At 36.6% G+C, this 24,526-nt stretch overlaps 4 protein-coding genes across 6 annotated transcripts; 1 reads left to right on the top strand and 3 right to left on the bottom strand.

Annotated features, from left to right (window-relative positions):
* Positions 1-3,819: 3,819 nt before the first annotated feature.
* Positions 3,820-4,526, top strand: LOC130749401 (uncharacterized). The gene has a single exon (XM_057602755.1). It carries the CDS (start codon positions 3,887-3,889, stop codon positions 4,511-4,513), a length of 627 nt encoding a protein of 208 aa, XP_057458738.1. The 5' UTR covers positions 3,820-3,886; the 3' UTR covers positions 4,514-4,526.
* A 1,349-nt stretch (positions 4,527-5,875) lies between these two features.
* LOC130749546 (reticulon-like protein B12) lies at positions 5,876-8,732 on the bottom strand. Of its 3 annotated transcripts, none has more exons than XM_057602921.1 (5): positions 8,412-8,732; positions 8,206-8,320; positions 7,898-8,078; positions 6,641-6,852; positions 5,876-6,349 (listed from the first exon to the last, which is right to left on the bottom strand). In XM_057602921.1, the coding sequence occupies exons 2-5, from the start codon at positions 8,270-8,272 to the stop codon at positions 6,180-6,182; spliced, it is 630 nt and encodes a 209-aa protein (XP_057458904.1). In that variant the 5' UTR covers positions 8,273-8,320; positions 8,412-8,732; the 3' UTR covers positions 5,876-6,179. The 3 variants fall into 3 exon arrangements, with proteins under 3 accessions (XP_057458904.1, XP_057458903.1, XP_057458905.1); XM_057602920.1 differs by having other exon boundaries at positions 8,417-8,685; XM_057602922.1 differs by having other exon boundaries at positions 6,212-6,349; positions 6,550-6,852; positions 8,417-8,696.
* Positions 8,733-9,754: 1,022 nt separating this feature from the next.
* LOC130749378 (ataxin-3 homolog) lies at positions 9,755-15,675 on the bottom strand. The gene is made up of 2 exons (XM_057602723.1): positions 15,172-15,675; positions 9,755-10,763 (listed from the first exon to the last, which is right to left on the bottom strand). The coding sequence occupies exons 1-2, from the start codon at positions 15,418-15,420 to the stop codon at positions 9,975-9,977; spliced, it is 1,038 nt and encodes a 345-aa protein (XP_057458706.1). The 5' UTR covers positions 15,421-15,675; the 3' UTR covers positions 9,755-9,974.
* Positions 15,676-17,019: 1,344 nt separating this feature from the next.
* Positions 17,020-22,413, bottom strand: LOC130749377 (OVARIAN TUMOR DOMAIN-containing deubiquitinating enzyme 3). Its single transcript, XM_057602722.1, has 8 exons — positions 22,273-22,413; positions 21,972-22,128; positions 21,133-21,220; positions 20,292-20,355; positions 19,945-20,050; positions 19,800-19,854; positions 17,980-18,033; positions 17,020-17,288 (listed from the first exon to the last, which is right to left on the bottom strand). Exons 1-8 carry the CDS (start codon positions 22,292-22,294, stop codon positions 17,157-17,159), a joined length of 678 nt encoding a protein of 225 aa, XP_057458705.1. The 5' UTR covers positions 22,295-22,413; the 3' UTR covers positions 17,020-17,156.
* Between the last annotated feature and the right edge of the window lie 2,113 nt (positions 22,414-24,526).

Raw genomic sequence — 24,526 nt, 5'->3', positions numbered from 1 at the left:
ACCGGTAGGTGGTAGCTGCTTCAAAACGCCATTATATTTGTTAAAGTAAACTTCCAGAACTTATTCTACAAGAATTTGGAATAGATTTGGTCCAGTGAAAATTTAAACTATCTACAAAATTTAATATGTGCTTGAAATTTCTAAAATAAAATTGTCTTGAGAGCGAGTTAGCTTTCTCACAATTGATATGGAAGAATTCATGTTGTATATATTAGCTTCATGTTTTGTTTGATGTATTGTACGCCTTATTTTATCTCTTATCGTGCTTAATGATTGGCAGCTTCATCAGTTGGTTGTCAAAAATGCTTTCCTCCATGATCATCTCACTGAAACTGTTTTTATGGAGCAGCCTCTTGGATTTGTTGATCCTCGTTTCCCGACTCATGTGTGTCGGTTTAACAAGGCCCTCTACGGCCTCAAACAAGCGCATCGTGCTTGGTTTCAGCGCTTGAGCTATTTTCTCATGCGTTATGGTTTTTCGTGTAGTTGGGCTGATCCCTTCTTGTTCTTTTTCTACAAAGGACATATCACTATTTATCTTCTTGTGTATGTAGATGACATCATTCTTACTGGTAGTGATCCATCTTTTCTGACACAGTTTATTGCTCGTCTTAATGCGGAGTTCGCCATTAAGTATCTGGGTAAGCTTGGCTACTTCCTTGGTCTTGAGATCACTTACACTGCTGATGGCTTGTTCTTGGGACATGCCAAATATGCACATGATTTGCTTTATCGTGCTATGATGCTTGAGGCCAGTCATGTTTCCACACCCTTGGCTGCTGGTTCTCATCTTGTCAGTTTTGGTGAGGCTTACTCAGGGCCTTGCAGTGTTTGACTATTACTCGCCCTGACTTGTCCTATGTTGTTAACACAGTTAGTCAGTTCCTTCAGGCTCCGACTGTGGATCATTTTCAGGCTGTAAAACGAATTCTTCGTTATGTGTGTGGCACACAACACTTTGGTCTTACGTTTCGTCGTACCTCTTCCCCCGTTGTTCTTGGTTACATTCATGCAGAATGGGCTCGCTGCACGGACACTCGCTGCACGGACACTCGCCGCTCTACTTATGACTACGCTATTTTCTTGGTGATAATCTTTTGTCTTGGAGTGCCAAGAAACAACCTATTGTTGCTCGCTCTAGTTGTGAATCTGAGTACCGAGCTATGGCTAATACTGTTTCTGAGCTAGTTTGGTTGCTTAATCTTTTACATGAGCTTTGTGTTCGGTTATCAGCGACTCCTCTTCTTCTTAGTGATAACCAGAGTGCTTTGTTTATGGCTCAGAATCTCGTTGCTCATAAGCATGCCAAACACATTGACTTGGATTGTCACTTCGTTTGTGAGCTGGTTTCCTCTGGTCGATTAGTTGTTAGTCATGTGCTCACTTCTCTCCAGCTTGCTGATATTTTCACTAAGGCGTTGCCTCGTCCGTTGTTTGACCTTTTTAGATCCAAGCTTCGAGTTGGTCTTAATCCAACGCTAAGCCTGACGGGGGGGTGTTAGAGATAAATAGGCATAATATCCTACGTGATATTTCTTTATTTATTTATTGACTTATTTTGTTATATGCCTAAGAATATTCTTAGCATATTATGTACTTTCATTATTATAAATAATATTGTCTACCTCACACACAATTTGTAGTGAGAGTATCCAATCTTACAATAAAACTCAAAAGATAAATGGGAGAAAGGAATTGCAGCTTTGAAAGTCACTGATAGAAAACGCACTTTCACAGTGCGTTGGAGTTGCACTTTCAAAGTGTGCTTCAGTCACACTTTTGAAGGTGTGTTAATAACGTTAGCTAACGCACTTTCAAGGAGCGTTATAAATGCACTTTGAAGGTCGTTGCTATCGTACTTTCAAGGTGCGTTGCTATCGCACCTTAAAGTGCGATACGATACATAACTGATAGGTCTAGTCGAGTGCGTACCAGATTGCGACGAGTAAGAAATGGGGTGGAGGTTGGGCGCGACTACAACGGTGGTCGACAGAGCACTCCGGCGGTGGCGAACGAAGCAACTCGCGGTGGCAATGGCGGTGGCGTTCGCGGCGGAGAGTTGGGTAGTCGGAGATGAGGAAAATGATGGTGATATGAGGAGTTGATGAAGAAAGGTGGACGAAAGGTGGTTGTGAATGAAATGGGGTCTGGGTTTGGGGGTTTTGGGAGGTTTTGAAGGAGAGAATTTTTTAAATGAATTAAGTGGGGTGGTGGGGTGGTTTTGGGGAGTTATTTTAAAAGGGTATTTAAGACTTTTTGCACTTTAGGGAGGGGTTGGAATGGATGTGGGGGGAGGGGAGGGGGGTTCTAATAACAACTCCCCTACTTTTTATGGAGATAAAGTGCTTAACTTGCAAAATGAGGCTTATTAGTATTTTTTTGTGAAGCTCATTGACATAAGATTGAAGTTGTAAGTTGGTCATACTAAAAAGATTAACTTGTATTTTAACATTGGAAAGGTTAATATATAAACCTTAACTTGTCTCATGTTCTCTTAATTTTATGAACATATGACCTTGTTGCTTATTGAAAAAAAAAAATTATGTCGTGTCCCCATAGCCTACTTTTTGGATTTTAACCGTGTCACCGCTCCTGCCTGTATCCGCATCCTGTGTCCATGTCTGAGTCTGTGTTATCAACTTTATCAACTGTGGCTGCTGGACTTGTTACATGTATTCATATTTTATCATAAGGTAAATACCTTCTTGCAACATTTGTCCATATCCTTACGACCTTACTTGAAATGAAAAATATTGTAATGATTTGTGCGCCATGACCGTCTTCACCTCTAACCTGCTCCATTGAACCCTCCTGCCCTTCACCACTAGTTGTCGTCACAAGAGCCCCTATGACCCTAGTAGAGCCATTGTGATTGAGGCACTGTTTCTAATTACTATGCATTGATAGTATAAAAAAATACTCATGATAAGAGCATCTCCAATGCTAGTTCTTATTTCTTAGTTCTTAGCACTATTCATGTGAGCTCATATTGCCACATGTGTTTAAGCAACTCTCAAGCAATTTTGCTCCAACCATAAGTTCTTAGTTCTTACCACTATTCATTTGGTCCTACCAACCACATTATTTATATTTTTTATTTTCATAAAGTAATAAAACAAAACTCATAAAGTAATAAAGTAATTTGGATTAGAGATAAATAATTAATATTTTAAGCTAAGAACTCAAAAAGCAAAACTCATTTTATAAGAACTAAGTTCTTATGTTTAAGAACTAAAGAGTCCATGTCAGCACCTACAATGGTAAAGTTCTTAGTTCTTAGTTCTTAACTCCAAAATAAGAACTAAGAACCGTGCATTGAAGATGTTCTATTGTGTTAAAAATACCGAAAACAAAGTCATAAAGAAAATTAATTAATTTACTTGTCCCAAGTAATTCACTCGTGGTCGTCCACCTGGCTTCTTCATTGAAAAGCACACTTCTTTTGATACTAATAAGTAATAAGTGATCCTAATCTAAACCGGTAATTAATTTATCCGTCTAATCAACTTCTGGGAAATGTAAAGGTCGTCTATCAAATGCTCACATTTATCTGCAGTTCTATACATTGTCGTGAATAGCTACAGACTTAGAGGGGTAATTAATTACCACTACCATTATGTACCATACATAATTGTTATTCTCCACATGCAAAGAATACAAACACTAATTTCAAAATTCATATTAAATAAGCAATAAATAATTTAACTTACCAAGAAGACTAGATCACTGAGTGAAGTGGTGCAATCTCATGCTGCATAGAGGAGTATATATGAATGCTCTAAGCGTCTAGAAAAGTCATTGGCAATAGAAGAACTTGGTTTCAAGTTTTGAAGATAAAACTTCTAACTTTCTAGCCTTTCTGTTTCAGGTTTTCTAGTTTGCTAGAATGGCTGCTGCTACTACTCAAACAGAGAAGCAAGTATCATTGAAGCTTCTGGTAAATGAGGAGACCAACGAAGTTTTGTTTGCTGAAGCAAAGAAGGACTTTGTGGACATTCTCTGTAGCATCTTAACACTGCCTTTGGCAACCATTGCAAGACTTGTGCAGAAAGAATCCAACATTGGGCCAATTACTGTTGGTTGTCTGAATACACTTTATCAAAGTGCGGAAAATTTTGACCCTGAGTCTATGTGGACAGTGACATGGAAAGAAACGCTGTTAAAGCCAAGAAAATCATGCTATTGCAGTACTCTTAAGCTTAATATTGATGACACTGAGCCTAAAAAGTACTTCATAACTCCGGATTTTGGCTCCTGCAAGCATAGATATTTAAGAACTTCGCCTGGGGGTTTATGCGACTGTGGGTATCATCATCTGTCCCGTCCGGTTTTCCTAAACGATTTCTGCAAAGGGTTTGTTAACGGTTTTCCCACTTATATCATCACTGATGATCTGATTGTCATGGCAAACTCTTCCTATACAAACCTGGGGTTTCTCCAGAATTTTGGAGTAAAAAACATAAGTTCAGCAAAGGAAATGATTGTGAATGTGACTACAGAAAAGGTCATGTAAATGATTGGTTTTTGTTAAGGGAAATGATTGATAGTACAAAGGAAAAATGAGTGTCTATTAAATATCTGCACCGTTTGGATGTCTAAATATCTTTACTCTTCTGTTTATTACTTTCTCTACTTGCTCCTTTGCTGTATGATCTTTTTATTGATTTAGTATTCTATTCTATACAGGTACTGGATCTGCTGAAATATTCTTTGCTCTCAAAGACAACTCTGACGGATTTGTTCTTAAGAAAGAAACCATTCCATGAGATGTCAACTTTTTCTCCATGTAGTGCTAAAAAAATAGTGCTTTAATTTCCAAATCAAGCTGACATTAGCTATAAGAAAATCAGATAACAAGATAATATATGCTCAAGGAGAAGAAGATTTTGCCGAATTACTTCTATGTTTTCTCACCTTCCCTTTGGGTGGAACAGTACGTACGTATGTTAGGTAGAAATTGTTCTATGGGCAGCATTGATGGATTATATAAGAGCATAGCTGATTTAGATGCAAAATATTTTGAGTGGAATGAAGTGAAGAACAGGCTTGTTGATCCTCATCTGGCCCCTCATCTAAAATTATGAAAGAAGATACTGCCAATCCATGCTCCCAATGATTTAGAATATTGTTGCCATTATCGATATTCTACTCTTAGAGAAAGTGTTACACATGATCAATTTATTATAACTGACTGTCGTGGTGCCCGTGGAAATTTTGAAAACATGAACATGATTTTTTCTAATTTCATGGGAAGCAGCCCTGAAGGTTTTGTCAAGGGACCAGGAATGTACATGGCTACAGATGACTTGGTCCTAACCCCCATGTCTCCAATTTCAGCTTTACAGTTTCTCAACCATTTAAAGACTAATCTGAGTGACATGAAGGAAAAAACCGTCACCATTGGCATCAAGGAGGTAACAAAGTGTAAAATTTATTGCCTCATTTTTACATTGATTTTAAATTTCTAATCCAGTTGTTCATTTTACATTGTTGTTGTGGTGCAGTGTCTCAGCATATTGAAGGCATCTTTAACTTCCAAATCTGCTCTCACAAATGGGCTTAGGCACTTGTTAACTGAAGTTAAGGAGGAGAAATGAGTTTACCTCTCTGATGCTTGCGCGAGATATGCTAGAGGATTGCAATGGAAAATGAACATTACTAGTTTTACTGTCAAGTTGTGGTTATTTTACTTCTAGCTTGCATTCTAGAGTTAAGATCTTTGGAACTTTACTTACTTTAGTTCTGAATTTACAATGGCATGTTTCCCTCGAGGTATATTTTATGGTAATGGTACTCCTTTGATTACATTGGTCATGTCTCATTTATCGCGATTGTGCTTTCTATGTCCAATCACACTTTTTAAGTTGGTCAAAGATCTTAGAACAATATTGATCATTGTTAAAAATAGAAAATAAAATAAATATTTTCCCAAACTTAAGGACTGATCTTTACACCCTAACCTTAGTGGAGAACACGTCGAGCTTAAGAGTTCCTTCATTATGTACCAAGGGGGAACCCATCATTGAAGTCAGAAAATGTGAAAGGAAGAAGCTATATTTTTTAAGGGGTTGAAGATACCATCCCCTAAACTCACATTCACAATCTCACCAATAATTATGTAAGGAATGTTTTAAAAGAGTAATCAAAGAACTCATCAAAATGCTTGTGAAAAAACAAATTCAGCTCAACTTTTTCTTCTCCAGAATCCAATATCGGACTTTACTAACATATTCTTCATTTATTTTAACATACAATTGGCAAAGTTTGCTGTAGCACTTCAACACATATCGATCTATGTAATCTTCACATCTATCATAGAGTGCTGGAAGAGTAAGAACAATTAAGAGACCTGCCACATAATCAAACCACAACAAAAACAAATGCTTTTTCATTAATGTGCTACTTCATTATGAAAAACTGGAGACTAAAACTATGTTTGGATATCTGTTAACACTAGCGCAAACAGATGTTTGCACTCACGTTGAACTTAACTAGTATCCAAACAAACACTAATTGATTCTGATAGCATGTTTTGATCAGTTATTTTACCTCAATCAATTCTGGCATCCTGAAGCTAATTCCCATAATTGATTTTGACATAAAGAAGAATTTCCAAATCTAAAGATGCTTGCAAACTTACTTGTATATGCCAGGGTAAGGAAATCAGTCAAGCCACCAACAACAGAAATTAAGGAGAGGCAAGCAGCTACTTTCAGAAACAGCCTTGAGTCTTTACCCAGAACAATATCTTGAGAAACTGAAAACAGATTATTAACTCTGGTCTGGATAAAAGTTACTACTTCATTTGCCATTTCATCTGATAGGTGCAACTGTGGTAGAGGTGGAGCAGGTCTGTCAAAAGTAAAATAACAGTTTAACTTGGTTTTGTAAATTTTGTTGATAATCTGTAAACCATTCACATCTATGTGTTGTTGGAACTTGGAACCCAAAAATTATGGGAGCAAATTACAAAACATGGCATGTTAAGAATGATGAATGCTAATACCAGTACTAGGGTGTCAAAACTAAGCATCTTTTTAAAGGAAAGGTCTCATGAAGCATCTTTTTGGTTAAGTGACGGACACAAAAGCCAATGCACTTCTACTGAAAAGCTACACTTGTTGCTTCTTGCTATAATAGATTTTAGAAACTAAATTGGGTTGTGAAAGCTTAAACCAAACACACTATTAGTGACCATTTTGTAGCTTTGAAGGATATCATGACATTATCTTTGAAGACTAATTTGGTGACTAAAATCTATGAAGAACTAATGTAGTTACAACCTACTCCTTGGAGGACCAAATAAATGTCTTACTCTACATATTTCCATAGTACTCAATGTACAGTGACTAGACTTAATTAGTTTAAGGACTATTTATTTTTTTACAGGAAATAAGAGATACAAATAAGGTATCTGGATCTTCAGAACCAATATGAACTTTAACTAAATGTAAATATCTGGTCTTGATTCCCTATGCTACATTGATCTCCAGTTAAGGGATATAACTAGCAAACCGGAGTGGGAAAGTGCTTTTCAATAGTAGATTCTTGTGTTGCCTAAAGTTCTGGAGCAGAAAGGATAGTGAGTGGAGTTGGACAACAGAAAATTTTTGGTGCTGATCAAGCAAGAGAAGCAGGCATAGCAATGATGCTGCATCAAGGTGCTAAACATGTTACACAAACTACAGCTACTAAAAGGAATGGCTTTGGACCAATAAATAAAGTCAAATTACTAGAAGACATAATAACTTCAGATCAGAATCTAAATTGAAGTACCAATCATCTACCTATATATGCTTTATCATTCTTACACACTTCAGGTTTCAAAACAGCACAAGGGAAGAAGATGCAAGTCAATGATACCCAAAGGAAACACAATTAGTGTGAATATTACTACCTGTTGAGAATTGCTGCTGATTTGGCCCAAAGAAAAAGAATGACAATGAGGAGGAGGAGAACATTTGAAACAAGAGACAAAAGAGTATAACCAGATCTTTCAAACACAACCCAAGCAGCTAGTGTGACCAACAATATCCACACAGTCAGATTCTTCCTCCTCCACAGTATTATATCTGCAACTGCATTGAAGCATTGCATTGATTAAAACAAAAAAAAAACTAGAAGACAACAGATACAAGCACACCTCATATAGCTATTATCAATGAAGTTAAGAACTTTAATCAAATCAATGAGAAAATGGCATACCTTGACCACCTCCAAGGATCTGATGAAGAGTTCTTTCCCTGTTGAACAATCTACCAGATGAAACCATTTTGTGTAGAAGCTGAAGATAAGAACTTGAACCCAGCAAGGGATCTATCTGTCTCACCAAAAAGCAGAGAACTTTGAGATGATCCTCAGAAAAGGCAGAAAAACAGTGTACTATGTTGAACTTTAGCAGATTTATTCACCTTACCTCTCTTTTAAATATTTCCTTTTTCTTTCTGATTCTTTTGAATTTTATTGTAGCAGTGGTCCCTGAATGAATTATGTAGTGTAAGGAAACTGGGGCTGAATGTCTGAGTTTACAGCCTAAAAGTGCAGTGCCATTCTTTGCTTTTTAGTCTCTGTTGCCAACCCACAGAACAGAAAAGAAAACAAAGTCTATGCTTTGATTATTTCATTTTCCCTCTTGAATATCTTCCCTTGTTTTCATTTCACCCTCTTCCTTGAAGACCCGGCACCCAATTCATCTCGAAGGGACCTTTTTGTCCTTTACTGTTAATTCTTTTTGGTTTTTTCCTATATCAGATCTATGATCTATCAATACACAATAATATAATTTATAATTTTTCTACCAAATAGTTTGTTCTTTGTCTTATGCACGTAGTTTTCCTGTTATTTAGTATTTTTTAAAATTATTAACCACTTTCAAATTTTTATGTTTTGAAAATATAAGATGTTTACACTCATGTCATGTTGTTATGAATTAAAAACAAAGTACAAAACAAACAGAAAAACTGAGACAAGTTCCTACTATCCGAAGCAAGTAAAAACACCAGGGAGAGCACACTAGAGAGAACCACACTATTAATGCAACCCCAACGCAACTAGACAATTCGTACAAGAATTCGTTTCGTGCCTAATATGCTTTGAAGAAGACGGTCTATGGATGAATAAAAATAGAGATAACATTTTCCGATAATCCAAGCAAAGGAGAGGGCATGGCATGGGCCTCTAGCAAGCAAATAGCGTCTAGTCTCAAGTCAACAACAAACCATGTTTCAAAGTTAAAAGCTCACACGGAGAAGGACTGGCTCCATTGTCATCAATTCAATAATTGAAATTGGTGTGTATAAGCACAATAGGAGTAAATTGACCTCTTTTAGTCTTTTTGCCCTTTTCCACATTTTATTTTATCAAAAGAAATTTAAGAGAAAACGAAACACTTTAGGTGTGAGGTACATATATGATACATGCACCTATTCAGGAATATTCACCTCCCTCAATCTGAAGACTTTTTGCCCACCCCAACCGAAAGTTGATATCAATGAAAACAACATTATTTCATTACAAACCACAGAAATTTTGGTTGTGGTTGCCTTGTCTCTTTTGTATGTGGTGCAATGGTCGTATAGTGCTTTCTAGTTGGTTGTTTTTTTTTTCTTCCCTCGTCAGAGTTTTTCCTTTAAATTTTAAGAAAATCAAATTTTGATCATGACAAAGAACACAGTCAGCAATTCCTTATACATACCAACATGTGCAAAAACTAGGTAGCCATCACAATCAGATGGAAACTCTGAAGGATAAAAAATTGCCAAAACTCGTCAATAATCATAATTCATAACAAGAAGAAATGCTGAAGGGTTTTCCTTACAGTTTATACATCATGCAATCGAAATGAGAATGTGTATACTGCACAGTTCCATGACATTAAGCCACTGATGTATGTTTCGACCACCTAAACCGGTATGAATTAAATTATTGTCCTCAAATAAACAAATAAGGAGCAAATAGAGGAGCAGACTCTTTTCTCAGACGGTATTTTCTTTATTCTTGTTTTCATCTTGAGGGCTATCTCCTACCGTAGATGCCACTTCTTGGTTGTTCTGATCAATTTGAAGAGAACTAGCAGCTTCCATAGACGCCCCATGTTTGTTGCTTTGATCACTGAGAACTACACCAGCTTCAATGGATTCCACTGTTTTGTTGTGTTGATCCTTCAGAGGGCTAGCTACAGTAGTTGCTCCTTGCTTACTACTTTGATCACCAATTTGAGGAGAACTGGCTTCAGCATTGGTCACAGCTGGGGCCGAATCCATCAGACTAGCTGCTATCGCGGCCTTTAGATCCTCATCCTCCATCTCGGAAAACATATCAGCTTCCTCGCGAGACAGAAACTGATCCTGACGCTGTTGGCGCTCATTATTCACCCGTTGAGGAGCCTGTACTGAGCTGCATGATTTAATTATCCGCTCAGCATCTTCAGGTGAAAGCCACTGTCCGAAGCCATTAGAAGCTTCAGATGAGGAGATGGGGAACTCTTTCGGAAAATTTCCTCTCACCAGAAATATGCTCCATCCGAAACCTTTCAGAGAGTCAAGATAGGCTGCAAGGTAGAACTTGGAAAGGTGCTGTGGGGCTGCGTAGAGGCTGTCAAAATTATACCACTCCCCGTTCACTTTACGGATACAAAACCAGTGGTCTTGCAAGTGACAGATGAAGGCATTTTCCAGCTCAGGATCGATCTGGGCAGGCTCGGCAACAGGAGAGTCAAGAGGGATAACTTGCAGGTCCCACACTTCCAGAGCCTTTTGTAAGACCTACAAAAAAGACTTTCCAAAATTGAGTGTATTGTAAAATTTAAAAGTATCAAAGTTGCCTGCCCAATATTTGGCATGCACAATAAACATTTCACCTAACTGAAACCAATTACTTTTAATAAAAATTCATTTCCTAGAAACAGAATCATACATACAAGGCTTGACCTTACAAGCATAAAGCGCTAAAGCATGTTACATGTAAATAAAAGATAAAAGATAAAAGATCAATATCATTTCAAACATAAATCAGAAGCCCCCTCCCCTAAATTGCAGAATTCACAAGTAATTGACTCACTTCAATTGGCCTGGTACGTTTTCAGCATCTAAAACAACGGACATTGGCTATGTTTGGCATGTTTAGCTGATAAGCTAGCTGAAAGCTGAAAAGCTAGCTGAAAGCTTATAAGCTAGCTGATAGCTGAAAGCTGATAAGCTAACTGAAAGCTGATAGCTGAAAGCTGAAAAGCTAGCTGAAAGCTGATAGCTGAAAGCTGAAAAGCTACGTGATTGAAACAAAAGTGTTTGGTAGAACTAGCTGTTAAACAAGCTGAAATTGTAAAATGACATAAAAGGACATACTTGTATAATTATTTTTATATTACATTACTTTATTTTCACATTAATACCAATATGATATTAATATTAAAATTATTATCACTTTAAATATTTTTATTAGCTACAGTTATATATCATCTTAAAAATATAATATTTATTTTTATTTATTTTTATTAATATAATATTTATAATACTTGTGGTGCGCAGCGGTGTGGCGGGAATGGTGGCGGAAACTGCATACGTAAGTGTGAGGGGAAAATAAGTTTAGTGTTTTTATAAATATATAAGGGTAAGGGTAGAATTTTAATAAAATAATAAGGATAAAAATGAGAATAAATTTAATAAGCTATAAGCTTTAAGCTATAAGCTACCTGAGATAGCTTATAGCTTAAAGCTTTAAGCTACTAAAATAAGCTCCTTCACCAAACACTTTTGAAGAGCTTTTAAGCTAGTCAAATAAGCTTTAAGCTAGTCAAATAAGCTATAAGCTAGCTGAAATGGCATGCCAAACATAGCCATTATCAATTATGCTAACAGCAAAGGATTCTGTTCTGAGCAGATTATCAAAAAATCCAACTGCATACAAGTATCAAAACTTCAAATTCAATAAAAAAGGAGGGACAAACATTTTTGAAGGGATCAAACCCTACAGATTAAGCAACTCAAGGATGCAAGAAATGGGGAATGGGAGATCACAATAATGTAGGAATGGCAGTGAGACCCAGACCCAGTGGTACCTTAAAAAAATGCCACAATGGGTAGGTATTTACCTATCTAAAGGGTTAGGCAACATACCCATACATATACTCATACCCCCGAAGCCCTCACTTTATTGATGGGAAATTTTGATCCCCTTTTCTTTCCTCTCCCCCCGGTTCTGGTTCAGGAAAGGGTCAACACTTTATATTTATTATATTTTATAATTAGCATTTAACATATTTTTAATACATTTTTAATTAAACTAGATGGTTTTGTTTGTAAACTTTCGTAATTATTATTAGGAATTTAATCATCTTGGAATATTTTTTCAACTCAGTTCTTATACTTTTAATCAATACATCATTTTTTTCCAGCATTATTGTTAATATTATACTATAGCATTCATGTTTTCTAGTTTGTCTAACAAATGCATCAAAGGAGGAAATATTTAAATTAACAAAATACAGGCAATTGGTCCTGAGTATAAGTACAAAGCATATACGGGTGCAGTCCTTATTAAAATTGCTATCCACGTGGATATATGGTACCCTATCAGAGCCAACCCATTGTAATCCCTAGTCCCTACAAGAATGACAAATATAGAACATGCTGCAGTGTTTATCAGACTACCTTACACCCCTTCTATGCTTAGACTTTTGACAGCAGTTAATACCACAGTCTCTCAAACATAAATGTCTTTCTCAATACAATATGCCAGGTCATAAGAGCATTATGATATCAGGATAAAAATTGTTAAAATTATACCTATTTACTGTACTATTTATATAGTTATATACTAGAGCCTGGAGATATAAAATTACAACAATTATTTTGTACATAGGGGCAACATCAAAATAAATATCCTACCTAGGATTAGAAGAGGGAAGAAAACACTCAAGTCGGAGTATCATGACATAAATCATAAGATCCTACCTAAATTACAAAAATCGTGCACACACACCCATAAACATATATAACGTGTATAAGAAAAATTATATTCAAATTACAACAAACGGTAATTTTCATTTAATTAAGTTAAAACAAACATTTTCGAAAAAAATTCATAACAAAGAGACAACCGAGAAATAAGATTCAATAAAACTCAAATTAAATTAAATCACATATTTTTAGATATTTTCACAACAGCGAAGAATTAGAAGCAGCCCCATAAGAGAATGAGAACCAGCTCCACAGACCCAAGAGGCCAAGACCATGATTCTGGAGCTGACCAAAGCAGAAAAAAATCTTCAGATCTCAGATTAAGAGACCGGGAACAAGCATGGAAACTTAAGGCAACAAAGGGGGAGACAGCGATGTGGGAATGTGATAGTGAGAAATTGGGTCTGACATATTTTGCACAAGGATAGGGAGAGGGGGTTGAGTAAGTGGTATGAGAGGAGAAGCAAGATCAGGTTGAATTTGGGAAAGAATGGTGGGTTTCTTCAACCCATGCTACAAAGCCTGAACCATCGCAGCCCACAGCGTCACAAGTCAAGAAATCGGAAAAATCACTGATTGCACAGCCTTGAAATAACCACCGCAGCCTCAGCGTCACAAGTAAAGAAATCGGAAAAATCACTGATTGCACAGCCTTGCAATTTTCCCTGACGATCCTACAGAGATCCAAAAAGAAACAGGCATGCGCATGGAAGAAAAACTCGTAAGATCAAAATCCTGCGAGTACAGTCTCAATCCTACAAGTATAAACCGACGTCTACAACGCTGAGTAGGGATGCGAGCCAAAAAATAAATTGGGTCCGGACAGACTTAAATGTATATACTGCGTGCTCGAAATGGGATTGCAGTTCCGACATGTACAAAACTTCTGTGTATCTTATTTATCATTAATGTGGACCCCAAATTTGACGTCTAGTGAAAAGTTGTGGACTCCCAGTTGAAACAATGTCCAAGCAGTAATTATCTGAGTGTGAAAATTTTAATTAAAAAAAACTGAAAAATATATTACTTGTCCCCCATTTGTGTTCATGCATGCAAACAAAGAATTCCTTCAATAGACAACCAGCTTGTAACCACCACCAAGCCTTTTCCCACTAAATGGGTCTCGACATCTTATGCTCTTCGTGTATTAAGGGTGAAGATAGACAGTTTACCACTAATCTTTCTTAATCTCGGCCTATAACTTTTCTCAGTGTCCACCCATCTCTAACTATTGGACTATCATTGATCCACCTAACTAGGGTTTTAAATTGCGGCTGCGATTCAAGTTGCATTGCAGAATTGCTGACAAATGCGGGTTGGTGCACGCAATTGCAGTCGATGAGACTCCAAATCCCTTTGCGTGCCGCCGCAATTTAAAACCCTGCTCCTAACAGGTGCTTCTACATATTTTTCTCCACACATATCGAGGCACGAGATTCCACCATATTTTTTAAGATAGGTAGCCACTCTAATTTTCACTCTAATCATTGAAACAACTAATAATAAACAATCAAAAAATATTGAATGGGATTGCAGTTCCGACATCTACAACACTGAGTAGGGATGCGAGCCAAAAGAGAAATTGGGTCCGGACACACTTAAATGTATATACCGCGTGCTCGAAATGGGATTGCAGTTCCGACATGAACAAAACTTCCGTGTATCCTATTTATCATTAATGTGGACCCAAAATTTGAGGTCTAGTGAAAAGTTGTGGGCTCCCGGTTTAAACAATGTCCCAGCAGTAATTATCTGAGTGTGGAAACTTTAATTAAAAAATGCGCGCGCAATGGCGGTTGCGATGGGAGACTCCAAGTCCCTTTACGTTGCAGCCACAATTGCCATCCGCAACCGCAATTTAAAACCCTTCTTCTCCTAACAAGTGCTTCTACGTATAATCTCCACACATACCTAAACACGAGATTCCTCCATCTCTACTAAGATGGTAGCTACTCTAACTTCCTCTCTAATCATTGAAACATCTCATAATAAACAATCAAAAATATTAAACGAGTCAAACCGCATTTGCAAGTTGCAACCCACAACCAATTCTGAACTACACAGCATTAAACTCCAGCAAAATCAAACCACATTTTCACAATAGAACCAAGTAACCCACATAAAATCCTCAAAAACAATAACAATAACAATTAAAAACAGTCGTCAATAAAAAATTAAACGATGAATTGATATAATTGAAGGAGAAGGGATGGACCTGGATACTGAAATCACCGTCAAGGGAGACATTATGGGAATCATGAGATAGAAAATCACCGGAGGCAAGGGAAGGGAGCATCATCATCTGACGCTCCTTGCAATCGAGATCGGAAGCGAGAGCAGCCAAGTCGAATTCAGAGAAGAAGGGACCTTGAAGCACGGTGTTGACACAATGCACAGCGCAGAGCTTGGACTCTTGTACCTCGTGGTACAACATGCCTCCATTGCTCGCTCCTTCCATCATCATGATAATGTTCAATTCAATTCAATTCGATCAGAAACAACATCAACAACAACAACTAAACCCTAAAAAACAAGACAAGAATAAGAACAGAGTGTTTATTTGAAGTGTTCGTTCGTTTGTTATTGTTTTCGATTTGGGATCGGATTTATATTGAAAAAGGAAGGGATTGAATTTCATTCAATGGAAAATGGAAAATTGTATTCATTATTGTTGTGGAATTTGGGTGGAGTGGAAGATATGCTAATGCTAACTGTCGTTGTCATATGTTGTCACGTGTTCCACTTGAGGAACTATCCTTCTGACTGGGGTCATTTTATTAGATTTTTTTTCAGTTGTACCATTTTATTAGATTTTTTTATTTTTGTTGATAGCGATTTTATTAGGGGCCACTGTATTCAAATATTAATAATTCAACATTTTATTTTTGAAAAAATATATTTTTCAGTCAATTTCGATGCGTGAGGAGGGTGAGCTTCTTGCTGCTGCAACGATGGCCCTTGTCATGATGCAATCCGCTGGCTTAGTTGAGGCTCTTTGCCTCCGTTGGGCGATGCGGCTAGCTATTGATCTTGGGTTTCGTACAGTTTGTTTTGAGACCAACTCCTTGCAGTTTTTTTTAGTGGTGGAGACGCAGGAGCAGAGGATATTCTTATTTGGATTTGATTATTTCTTATTGTCGTTCACTCGCTTTAGCTTTTACAAACATTGATGTATCTTTTATTCGTAGATCCAGCAATAGTGTCGCAGATTTTCTTGTTCGGGGGCCTCCTCTTTTTTGGTTTGGATAGAGGAGGGATCTCCTGGCCTTGTTGCTTTTGTTCGCTCTGACATTTTGGCATCGATGTCAGTTTAGTTTCAATATATTTGACTGAATTTCAAATATATATATATATATATATATTTCTATCTTGTTATAATTTTGAATATTATTAACTGCATATTTTTAATATTAATTATTAGTATATTTTTTTAGAAAAAAATATATGTACAAAATAGTTTTTCCATAAAGACCTCGTTTGGAAGAGCTTATTTGAACTTATCTGATAGCATAAGCTCTTATGTCACTGTTTGGGAGAGCTTAGGCAAACAGCTTATGGCCTACCATAAGCTATTTTAAGCTTATTTTCATAAGCTACTCCGAATAGCTTACGAAAAAAAGTTTATGCTTATATATAGCTTATTTTCAATTTATTTCAATCATTTTTTTACAATAGCTTATGAATAAGCGCTTAATTAAGTTATTTTCTCAAACAGGGACAAAGTGTTGAAACATAATCGCCAATGCTGAGGTGGATGGAAATATAAGTACAATAGGTGTAAGCTGTAACTTAACATCTGAAAGGATAAAAGAAGCTTTACCATATGTGGAGATTGTCATGTAAATATGTAATTAAATCGCGGAGTTGCGAATGTTTGAAACCCTTTTGTAATTGATTCAAAAGCCATAATTAATTCTAGGGAGAAGTTTATGATAGTAATTTATGGGTTTTAGAATTGATTCTCATGAAAGAGAAACTAATCCAAAAAATTTACTATTACTCTAGAGTCTAGACACAAATTGCAAAGTGTAGCGCAGTTGTCAACTGGGAAAGTATAAGAAAATTAGAACAATTCACCGCTTTTCTATTTTATGCTCCAAGTCAAAATCAATTCAGAGATATTACATTGAGAATCAACACCATTACAAAATGGCAACTGTCCAAGTCATTCTCATTTTTGTCCTCTGTTCAGACAGTTCCTCACATCAGAAGATCATAATGATTCTTACCGCTGAACAATAACCTCACAACCTTTCTGCTAGAGCGCTTTCTAAATTCACTTCCATACTCTGCAATGGGAATAAAACCAGATCCCCTACCACTGCCTCTATGCTGCATTTTCAGTTTACAAAGAGACAAATAGGATAGGTTAGTAGATAAATTGAACATAAATCAGAGGATACACGCCTATATGAGTTTGGACAGAGGTTTTTAAAAACTAGGTGCAAGAATATATACACAACATGGCTAAGTTAATCTTTATTAATTATCAAAGCCATTTCCCTGAGTTCATTAAAATAATAAACACAATAAAAAGCAATTGAATGGCTAAAATCTCTCATTCAAAAATCAAAATGAACATAGAAGGACTAGTCCTGTAAAAGCCTCGTCAATTGAAGCCCTTATTATATCATAAGGTTAGAATATACAAGTATCTTCATAGAAGTTAATGCCACAGATCAGCAGCAATGGAAGGACAAGGCCAGGTTATGAATGCCCAATGATACAACAAAATTATTCATTTGGTGCTCCTGTATATGTCGTTAAGATATTCAAAATGCTCCTTAATTTGCTTGAAAATGCTGTATATGTCTTCCTTTTAATAACATTTTCACATTTAATTTTGAAAGTTACCCGAGTTGTTGACATAAAAGTCTATAACTATTTGACTAGAAAATGTAACCTGCCTTGTAGCGCATACATCATGATAAAAATCAGTGGGGGAATGCACACAAATTACAAGTTCTTCCTTCACAAGTAAAATAGATTAACATCAAGCCAGTAAGTATTTCTGAAGGCATACCTCATGCTCTGGTATGTACACAATAACTGGCTGCTTACATAACTTTGACAGTACCTGCCAGAATATGGACATTGATCAGTATCTGAATTTTTATTCATGGGGTTTGTGTATCCACCTGGAAACATGTGACCTAAACTGATTAAAAGTATGACCAAGTATCCAAATAAATGATGATGAAATTTTGTTTGAAGGTCCCAGCCCAATGGCAGTGTAACTCAGAAGCTCCACCTAAATATATTAGAATATCACTTTCAGTAATCTGTGGGTGAACTGAAAAATCTACACCCTGAATATGAGGATTGAGCCCTAAGTCAGCGGTCTGTGCACTTTACTTCTGTTACTACTGAAATTTTCCTGTTGTGCCCATTGTCTAGACTGGATTAGGCAGTTTCAATTTCCTATTATATGTCTTTAGTAAACTGCAGAACAACAAAAAATACTGAAGTAATTGTGGATGCAGATTATAGACAATTTGATTAGAGAGATTTAGAGTTAAAAGGACTACAGTATACACACTATAATGCGTTGCTTTATACTTATAGCCAACTTCCACCTAGTGGGAAAGGCTTGATCATTGTTGGTGATGATATTAAACTTAAATCATTTAAATGCTAGATTGAGTCTAATTCCCCCTTGATAATGTAAATTTGTATAGGTTCTAGTCCCTCATTAAACTTAAAGCTCCAACAATCACATTGAAGGAGAAACAATTTGAATAATGTTGAAATTATAAGGTTTTAATTTTTTGTTGGGTATTAACTATTAAGAGAGGAAAAAGAGATAAGAGAAACTGAAATTGATAGGAGATGATGGGATGATATTTTTCATATATTTAACCAACCCCCCCGCCCCCCCCAAAAAAAAATGTGCTAAAAAGGTTCCCCAGCAATCAGGTATAATATAGGAGCAAAGGGGACTGACCACGAGGCAGTTCAGGGGTGTGCGGAGCATCTCACGAGGTTTCATCCTATCAAATATGGAAGCCTTTAGCACTGTTTCGTGTTTTGTTTGGGAAGCATTTTGTGCTGTTTGGTTTTGGTTTTTTTATACTGTGGCGGACTCTTTTTCTGGATAAAGTCTTTTCGTTGTTCTGTATTTGGCCTTTATTGAGAGGCTTTGTATCTCAATTCTTAATTTCAATAATATTCTGCTTTAGAAAAAAAAATGAAGGCAGGTATGCGATGGCTGCATTGTAGGCAACCTAGGGTTGTAGTGCAGGAGCTGACATATGACGGCTGCAACAAAGGCCTAGATTGTTCTACGGAAGCGGGTAATGTAAAAACTGAAAATGCATAAACAGGGGACGCACACCAAAAATTGCAACCGATAGTATGTCTTCAACCAACTGCTTCTACTGGTCTCCGAGCTCTATCGCGGTGAAGAGTGGCTGGATGGTGGAAGAAGAGTCAGAAAACCCACTTATAAAAGGAATTGAAAAGAGAGTGTATGAAGAAAAAACACAACAAGAGGGATGGCTCATCAACGAGAAGAAAAACATAGCAAAAATAAAACAGAGGTCCAGAATTGAAGGAACTTAGACAGCGGGATAGTGAAAGCACAGGTGATGGAGTATTGTACTGCTCTGATATCATGCTCTGACAGAATAGAACAATACAAAGTCCTCCATCTTAACAAACTTTTATATTCATATGGCACAGAAAGACATGTAAATAATATTGGAATTGTTTGACAACTTAGAAGACCTGTTACGCAAAATTAAATGAAACCTGATATAAACTCCAAATTATGAAATGTATTTAATCCTTAAAAGATAAAAGGGTTTTCAGGCTTTAAGAAGTTAGCATAAAGAAAGTATTTACCAGTAGCTCTGACTCTCCTCCCCAGAAATCAGATCGCACAATTCGTTTGCAGTAACTGCAAAGTAACACATTTAATCATGGCATCAAATACAAACTAATATAAACTTCAAGATCTTCACTTTCTATGAATGTTTCCAAAACATACCGTGGTAGAGGCTCATCAACCGTGATGGCAATGAGAGCTTCTTCATATAACTTACGTTCTCCTTCATTTTCACATATGACTTCTTTCACAGCCATTCTTAATTCATCTGTGCTATCATGGGCAAGGTAAAACAATGAGAGATAAAAACAAAGAATGGGAAAAAAGAGTGACAGGGCATGAAAAAGAAAGGAAGAACAAGATAGGAAGTTAAGTAGCTCAGCTTAATAGCTGAACCAGTAAGAACTATCATACGCAAGGTTTGTGTTATTTGATGAACATTCTCTAATTGAAGGCAAAAGAACAAAAAAGGTGCATTTATCCATGTCCTACTGTCATTATCAGTTTACCTGCACTTTCTCTCTCCTCCCGTTGGTTAAGAGCAACTCCTTTATTGTGCGCCATTCCTTTGACCTAATTTCATCAAACCAAAAGAATGTGTGATCACAACTTGTACAAATAAAGAAAAATAACAGATTTATGAGGACCAAAAGAATGTGTGATCACAACTTGTACAAATAAAGAAAAATAAATGCTTGTTCCTTAAAAATAACAAGGCATTATTATCTTGAAAAAACTATCCAAACTTATTGATTATTCACTATCCAACTTTACTAGACCAACGTATAGTAGAAATAGTGCCATCCAAAGAACCTTCCTTGTCTCAAGGATAATTATGCCATTCTGCACAACGCTACAGAGCCCAATAACTTACAAAATATACTTTAACAGGGTCAATTGTTACCGCTTAAAAATAGCAGTATGGCGGTTACAGAATTAAAATTGAATAATTGAATAGAAGTGAGAAACGTTACGAACAAAAGGATTACATTACAGATTGGTAGTATCTGGGTTATCTGGGTTCATACTTCTCAATTCATAAAAATCGTTATTTACAATGTCTTTTACCTACGTATCTGGGTTCTTACATCTATTTATTTCCGTTTTCAGGGATCAAACAGAATCTTAACTCTAGACAGCTTAGTAAGAAACTTTTAAGGTAAGTCGCAATGTAGCACTTAACAACACATTATACATGTCTTAAAATATTCAAAGGTCAAGAGTTAATTTATTAAGTAAAAGATGAAAGCAAACAAATTTGTGTGATAAATCCAATCAGCATGTGTATTCCACTGCAAAGAAACCACAAAAGTGATGACAACAAATGTAATGAAAATGGTACCACCGTACCAGTGCTCGAAACAGACACCGCCCATCCCCTGTAACCTTGTGAACGGAAAGACGCTCAACTTTCTTCATTGCTGGAGACTGCCCACTACTGTAAAGACATAGAAAGGGGGCGAGCAAACATCAAATCAAAATTCTAAACAATCAAGAAAAGAGCTCAAATTTGATCCACTTTTGACAAAAATATTGTTTTGAAAACGCAAAAGAAACCATATCAGTGGACTTATACAGCACCTCAAAATTTATAAACATGCTGCTTCTATCTTTCCCTTCCTTAAAAGGCACATTCAACACTTTAAGATAAATTCATGAAATTTTAACATATATATTTCCACTGGCCAAGTCTTCGGCGCAAATAGATACCCATGTTCCTTTAAGACAAAAAATAAACAAATAAAAGATAGGTTGAAGTATATTCTCTGTCTCACTAGGCATCTACTTTTTTGGTGTAAAACAGGTGTCCTCCTTCGGAGGCAATCCTAATCGAGCCGGGATGGGGCTAACTCTCCCAACGGGGTTTTATCCCATCCACAAGACTCTATGCATCTACTTGACACACATTTTCAATTTGATTCCTTTATGGAAAACGCTTGAATTTTCTCCTTATGTTACAATTTACAACCATTCCATTATAAGACCGCGAAAATGGCATGGAGTTAGTGTAAACCATAGGAAAACCACACTTCATTGTTTGTGTAATAACTCCAAGAAACAATATCATAACAACAATCTTAACAACCATTAGGAAAAAGAGTATAAAGCAACCAAATTTAAAAACAATAAAACTGGAAAAGGACTGAAAGTTTACTAATCAAAGAAGAAAGAGGAAACAGATAACTCACAATAATGAACCAACTCTAGCGAAAAAGAGAGAGCTAGAATTTCCAACTCCAAAGAAGCTTGCGTTCCGGTTAGGAAGAGCAGCAATAGAAGGAACCGGGGAATCAGAAACAAGCTCAAATTTCGCAGACCCATTTCTCATCTGCTCAAGAATATCCTCTGAGGGTCACAAAAAAAAAAAACGAATAGTAGTTAAAAAGAGTGTTCATAATTTTGCACGGGCTCCATGTTTGGTTGCTGAGAAAGTGACAGAAACGAAGAGAAAAAAGGAAAGAAATCAGTTGAGGGTTGTGAAGGTGATACCATTGAAAAGCTTGTGATCCATGAATGCTGAGGAATTGCAATGGAGCGAGCGAAAGCGCAACTTGGGTTACTCAGGTGAAGGAGATAAGTGTGTGGCACAGTTGGGAGACCGTGTTGTGTTATGCGACGAGACAAGACAACTCATAAGTCAATTAAATTAAATTCAATAAAAATTATATATATCTATCTATCAATCTATAAAGGGAGAGTTTTTGCTAACTTTGAGGGCTACTTTGTCATTTAGTAATTCATTGTACACAACTGTCAAATTAAGCATGAACATTTGTGTAAAAATACTACTTATTTTCGTTAGATTGGATCAGGGTCGTTAATTGCATCTCCAATGTTATTGGTTTTTTGCCCCTCTTTCAAACGTTAATTTCTCTTCCTCTTCCACATTCAGCAGTTACAACTTCTCATCAACCTTTTGAGCTTCAAAAATCTTCAACCTTCCAACAAATTTAATTCACATAGTTTCTTCCTCTTCCACCTTATCACCCACCTCTTCAGCTTCAACTATCTCCCTATAAAATCTCTTAAACAAGGTTTCCTCACATCAAAGCACACACAATAGAGAAACATCATTCTACCAGCCCTCTACACCACATGCGCCGATTTCGACATCAAGGTATGACTCAGTCACCTATGCTTTAGTAATTTGATTATTTTCAGTTTCATATTTCAATAATCTTTCTCACATTAAAATCATATTTGCCATCAATTGCATTCTTTTGTTCTTGGTTTATGTATTTCCTTTTTAAATTCCTTGCTTGCCGAATTACTCTTTTTTCCCTTGGCATTTAACCTTGCTTGCGAACCCTACTCTCAACGAAGGAAGTTGTAGTTTACTTGATGATGTTCAACTTTAGGTATCACCTTAATGTTTGATAACTTTCTTTGTTTCATTTCATATATTTAAGTACTAATGTCTTTCCTTTGTTTCATTTATCTTTTGTCATAATCAAGTTTTTGTTTTACTTATTCCTCTTTTATAGCTTTTAATTTTCAATGAGGTGTATATGCATCATGATGATGATGATGTGAAAAGCTGATGACATGTAAAAAAACAACTTGCAGGATGACTGAATCCATTAAAAAGTATGCCTCTACTCTATTTTTTTTTTTTCGTTTCCCCTACTGTGTTTTATTTTGCCTCTGTTAGATCCTTCATGAGTAATTGCATTATGTTTTCTCATTCGTATACTTGCTGCCATGTTCTGTAATCTATGCATTGTGTATTAAATTCTAAATTGGTGTGTGAAGGAAAATTTACTGCCCTATTATGAGTTTTATGTGATTTTATCTTCAGGCCTTTATTATATGGCATGGTGCATTGTGACTGGGTTTATTTTATAGATCAAAACATGGGTGAATGAATTTTAAAGGTTAAAATGAAGATACTAAAATGAAACTTCACCTCCCACTTGGCCTTTGCAGTGTTTGATTTATATTTTTGCAATAATAAATTTCTATTGATATTGTCATAGCTTCATTTTTTATCTAGGTTTTTGCATTTGGATGTGGTTCAATTATACTGACTTTGTTGATCAAATAGAGGAGCTTCCTGGAAATTTATGGGCATATTCTATGTTTGCGTGATTTTATATGCTGATTTGCCATTCTTTTCTATACAAAGTCCTAGGGCCTCCATCAACGTGATGCCACTACGGGCCCTAGCGATTTTCAAAATGAAAAAAAAAATCGATAAAATCGATAAGGGTGGCGTAAAGGCATGATTAGTTCCACAAATCTCACTGCAACTTCAAAAGTAAGGTGTCGGGAATGCAACCAGTGAGGTGACCCGGCAATTTTGTTAAGTTGAAGGGAAATATCCAAATATATGTCTTTTTTTTTTATAATCATGCATGGGAGAAAGAGAAAAATGCACAAACGAAAGGTACGAAGAAATTCGGATTCGCTCCGGGGAAGGAGGTGCTTTGACCTTGTCAGTTCACCCAGACGGGACGGAAACTACAGTCATAACATCGCCGAAAACAACCGGCTCGAATCATTCTAAGATGCCCCGAGAGGCATCCTTTCCTTGTTTGTTGAGGAGCCTGTCGGGCTGAAGTGAAGAACAGTCGAGGCAGAAAAGTACCCCTCGAGCTGCATCTAAGTGAAGAAGAAAGGAGATATGAATTCAATTCCGGCGGGTAAGGGCTCTTGAGACTTCTGAGCCTCCTAGGATACTGTCGTAAGCCGTCAGTCAAGCGGTTCGGGTTCTCGGTCGGTTCCTGCTCCCTCGATCACCCTT

The sequence above is a fragment of the Lotus japonicus genome, chromosome 3, assembly GCF_012489685.1.
Source record: "Lotus japonicus ecotype B-129 chromosome 3, LjGifu_v1.2".
NCBI lineage: Eukaryota > Viridiplantae > Streptophyta > Magnoliopsida > Fabales > Fabaceae > Lotus > Lotus japonicus.
The sequence above is the reverse complement of the archived record's forward strand: the minus strand, read 5'-3'. Positions and strand labels throughout refer to the sequence as shown.

Coding starts and splice junctions, on each gene's coding strand:
- LOC130749401 (XM_057602755.1), top strand. CDS start 3,887: ATGGCTGCTGCTACTACTCAAACAGAGAAGCAAGTATCATTGAAGCTT.
- LOC130749546 (XM_057602921.1), bottom strand. CDS start 8,272: ATGGTTTCATCTGGTAGATTGTTCAACAGGGAAAGAACTCTTCATCAG. Junction 6,853..7,897: donor TCAGCAGCAATTCTCAACAG/GTAGTAATATTC, acceptor TACTTTTGACAG/ACCTGCTCCACCTCTACCAC. Junction 6,350..6,640: donor CCTTACCCTGGCATATACAA/GTAAGTTTGCAA, acceptor ATTATGTGGCAG/GTCTCTTAATTGTTCTTACT.
- LOC130749378 (XM_057602723.1), bottom strand. CDS start 15,420: ATGATGATGGAAGGAGCGAGCAATGGAGGCATGTTGTACCACGAGGTA. Junction 10,764..15,171: donor ACGGTGATTTCAGTATCCAG/GTCCATCCCTTC, acceptor TCTTTTTTGTAG/GTCTTACAAAAGGCTCTGGA.
- LOC130749377 (XM_057602722.1), bottom strand. CDS start 22,294: ATGGATCACAAGCTTTTCAATG. Junction 20,356..21,132: donor GGTGTCTGTTTCGAGCACTG/GTACGGTGGTAC, acceptor TGATGAAATTAG/GTCAAAGGAATGGCGCACAA. Junction 20,051..20,291: donor GGAGGAGAGAGAAAGTGCAG/GTAAACTGATAA, acceptor ATGATAGCACAG/ATGAATTAAGAATGGCTGTG.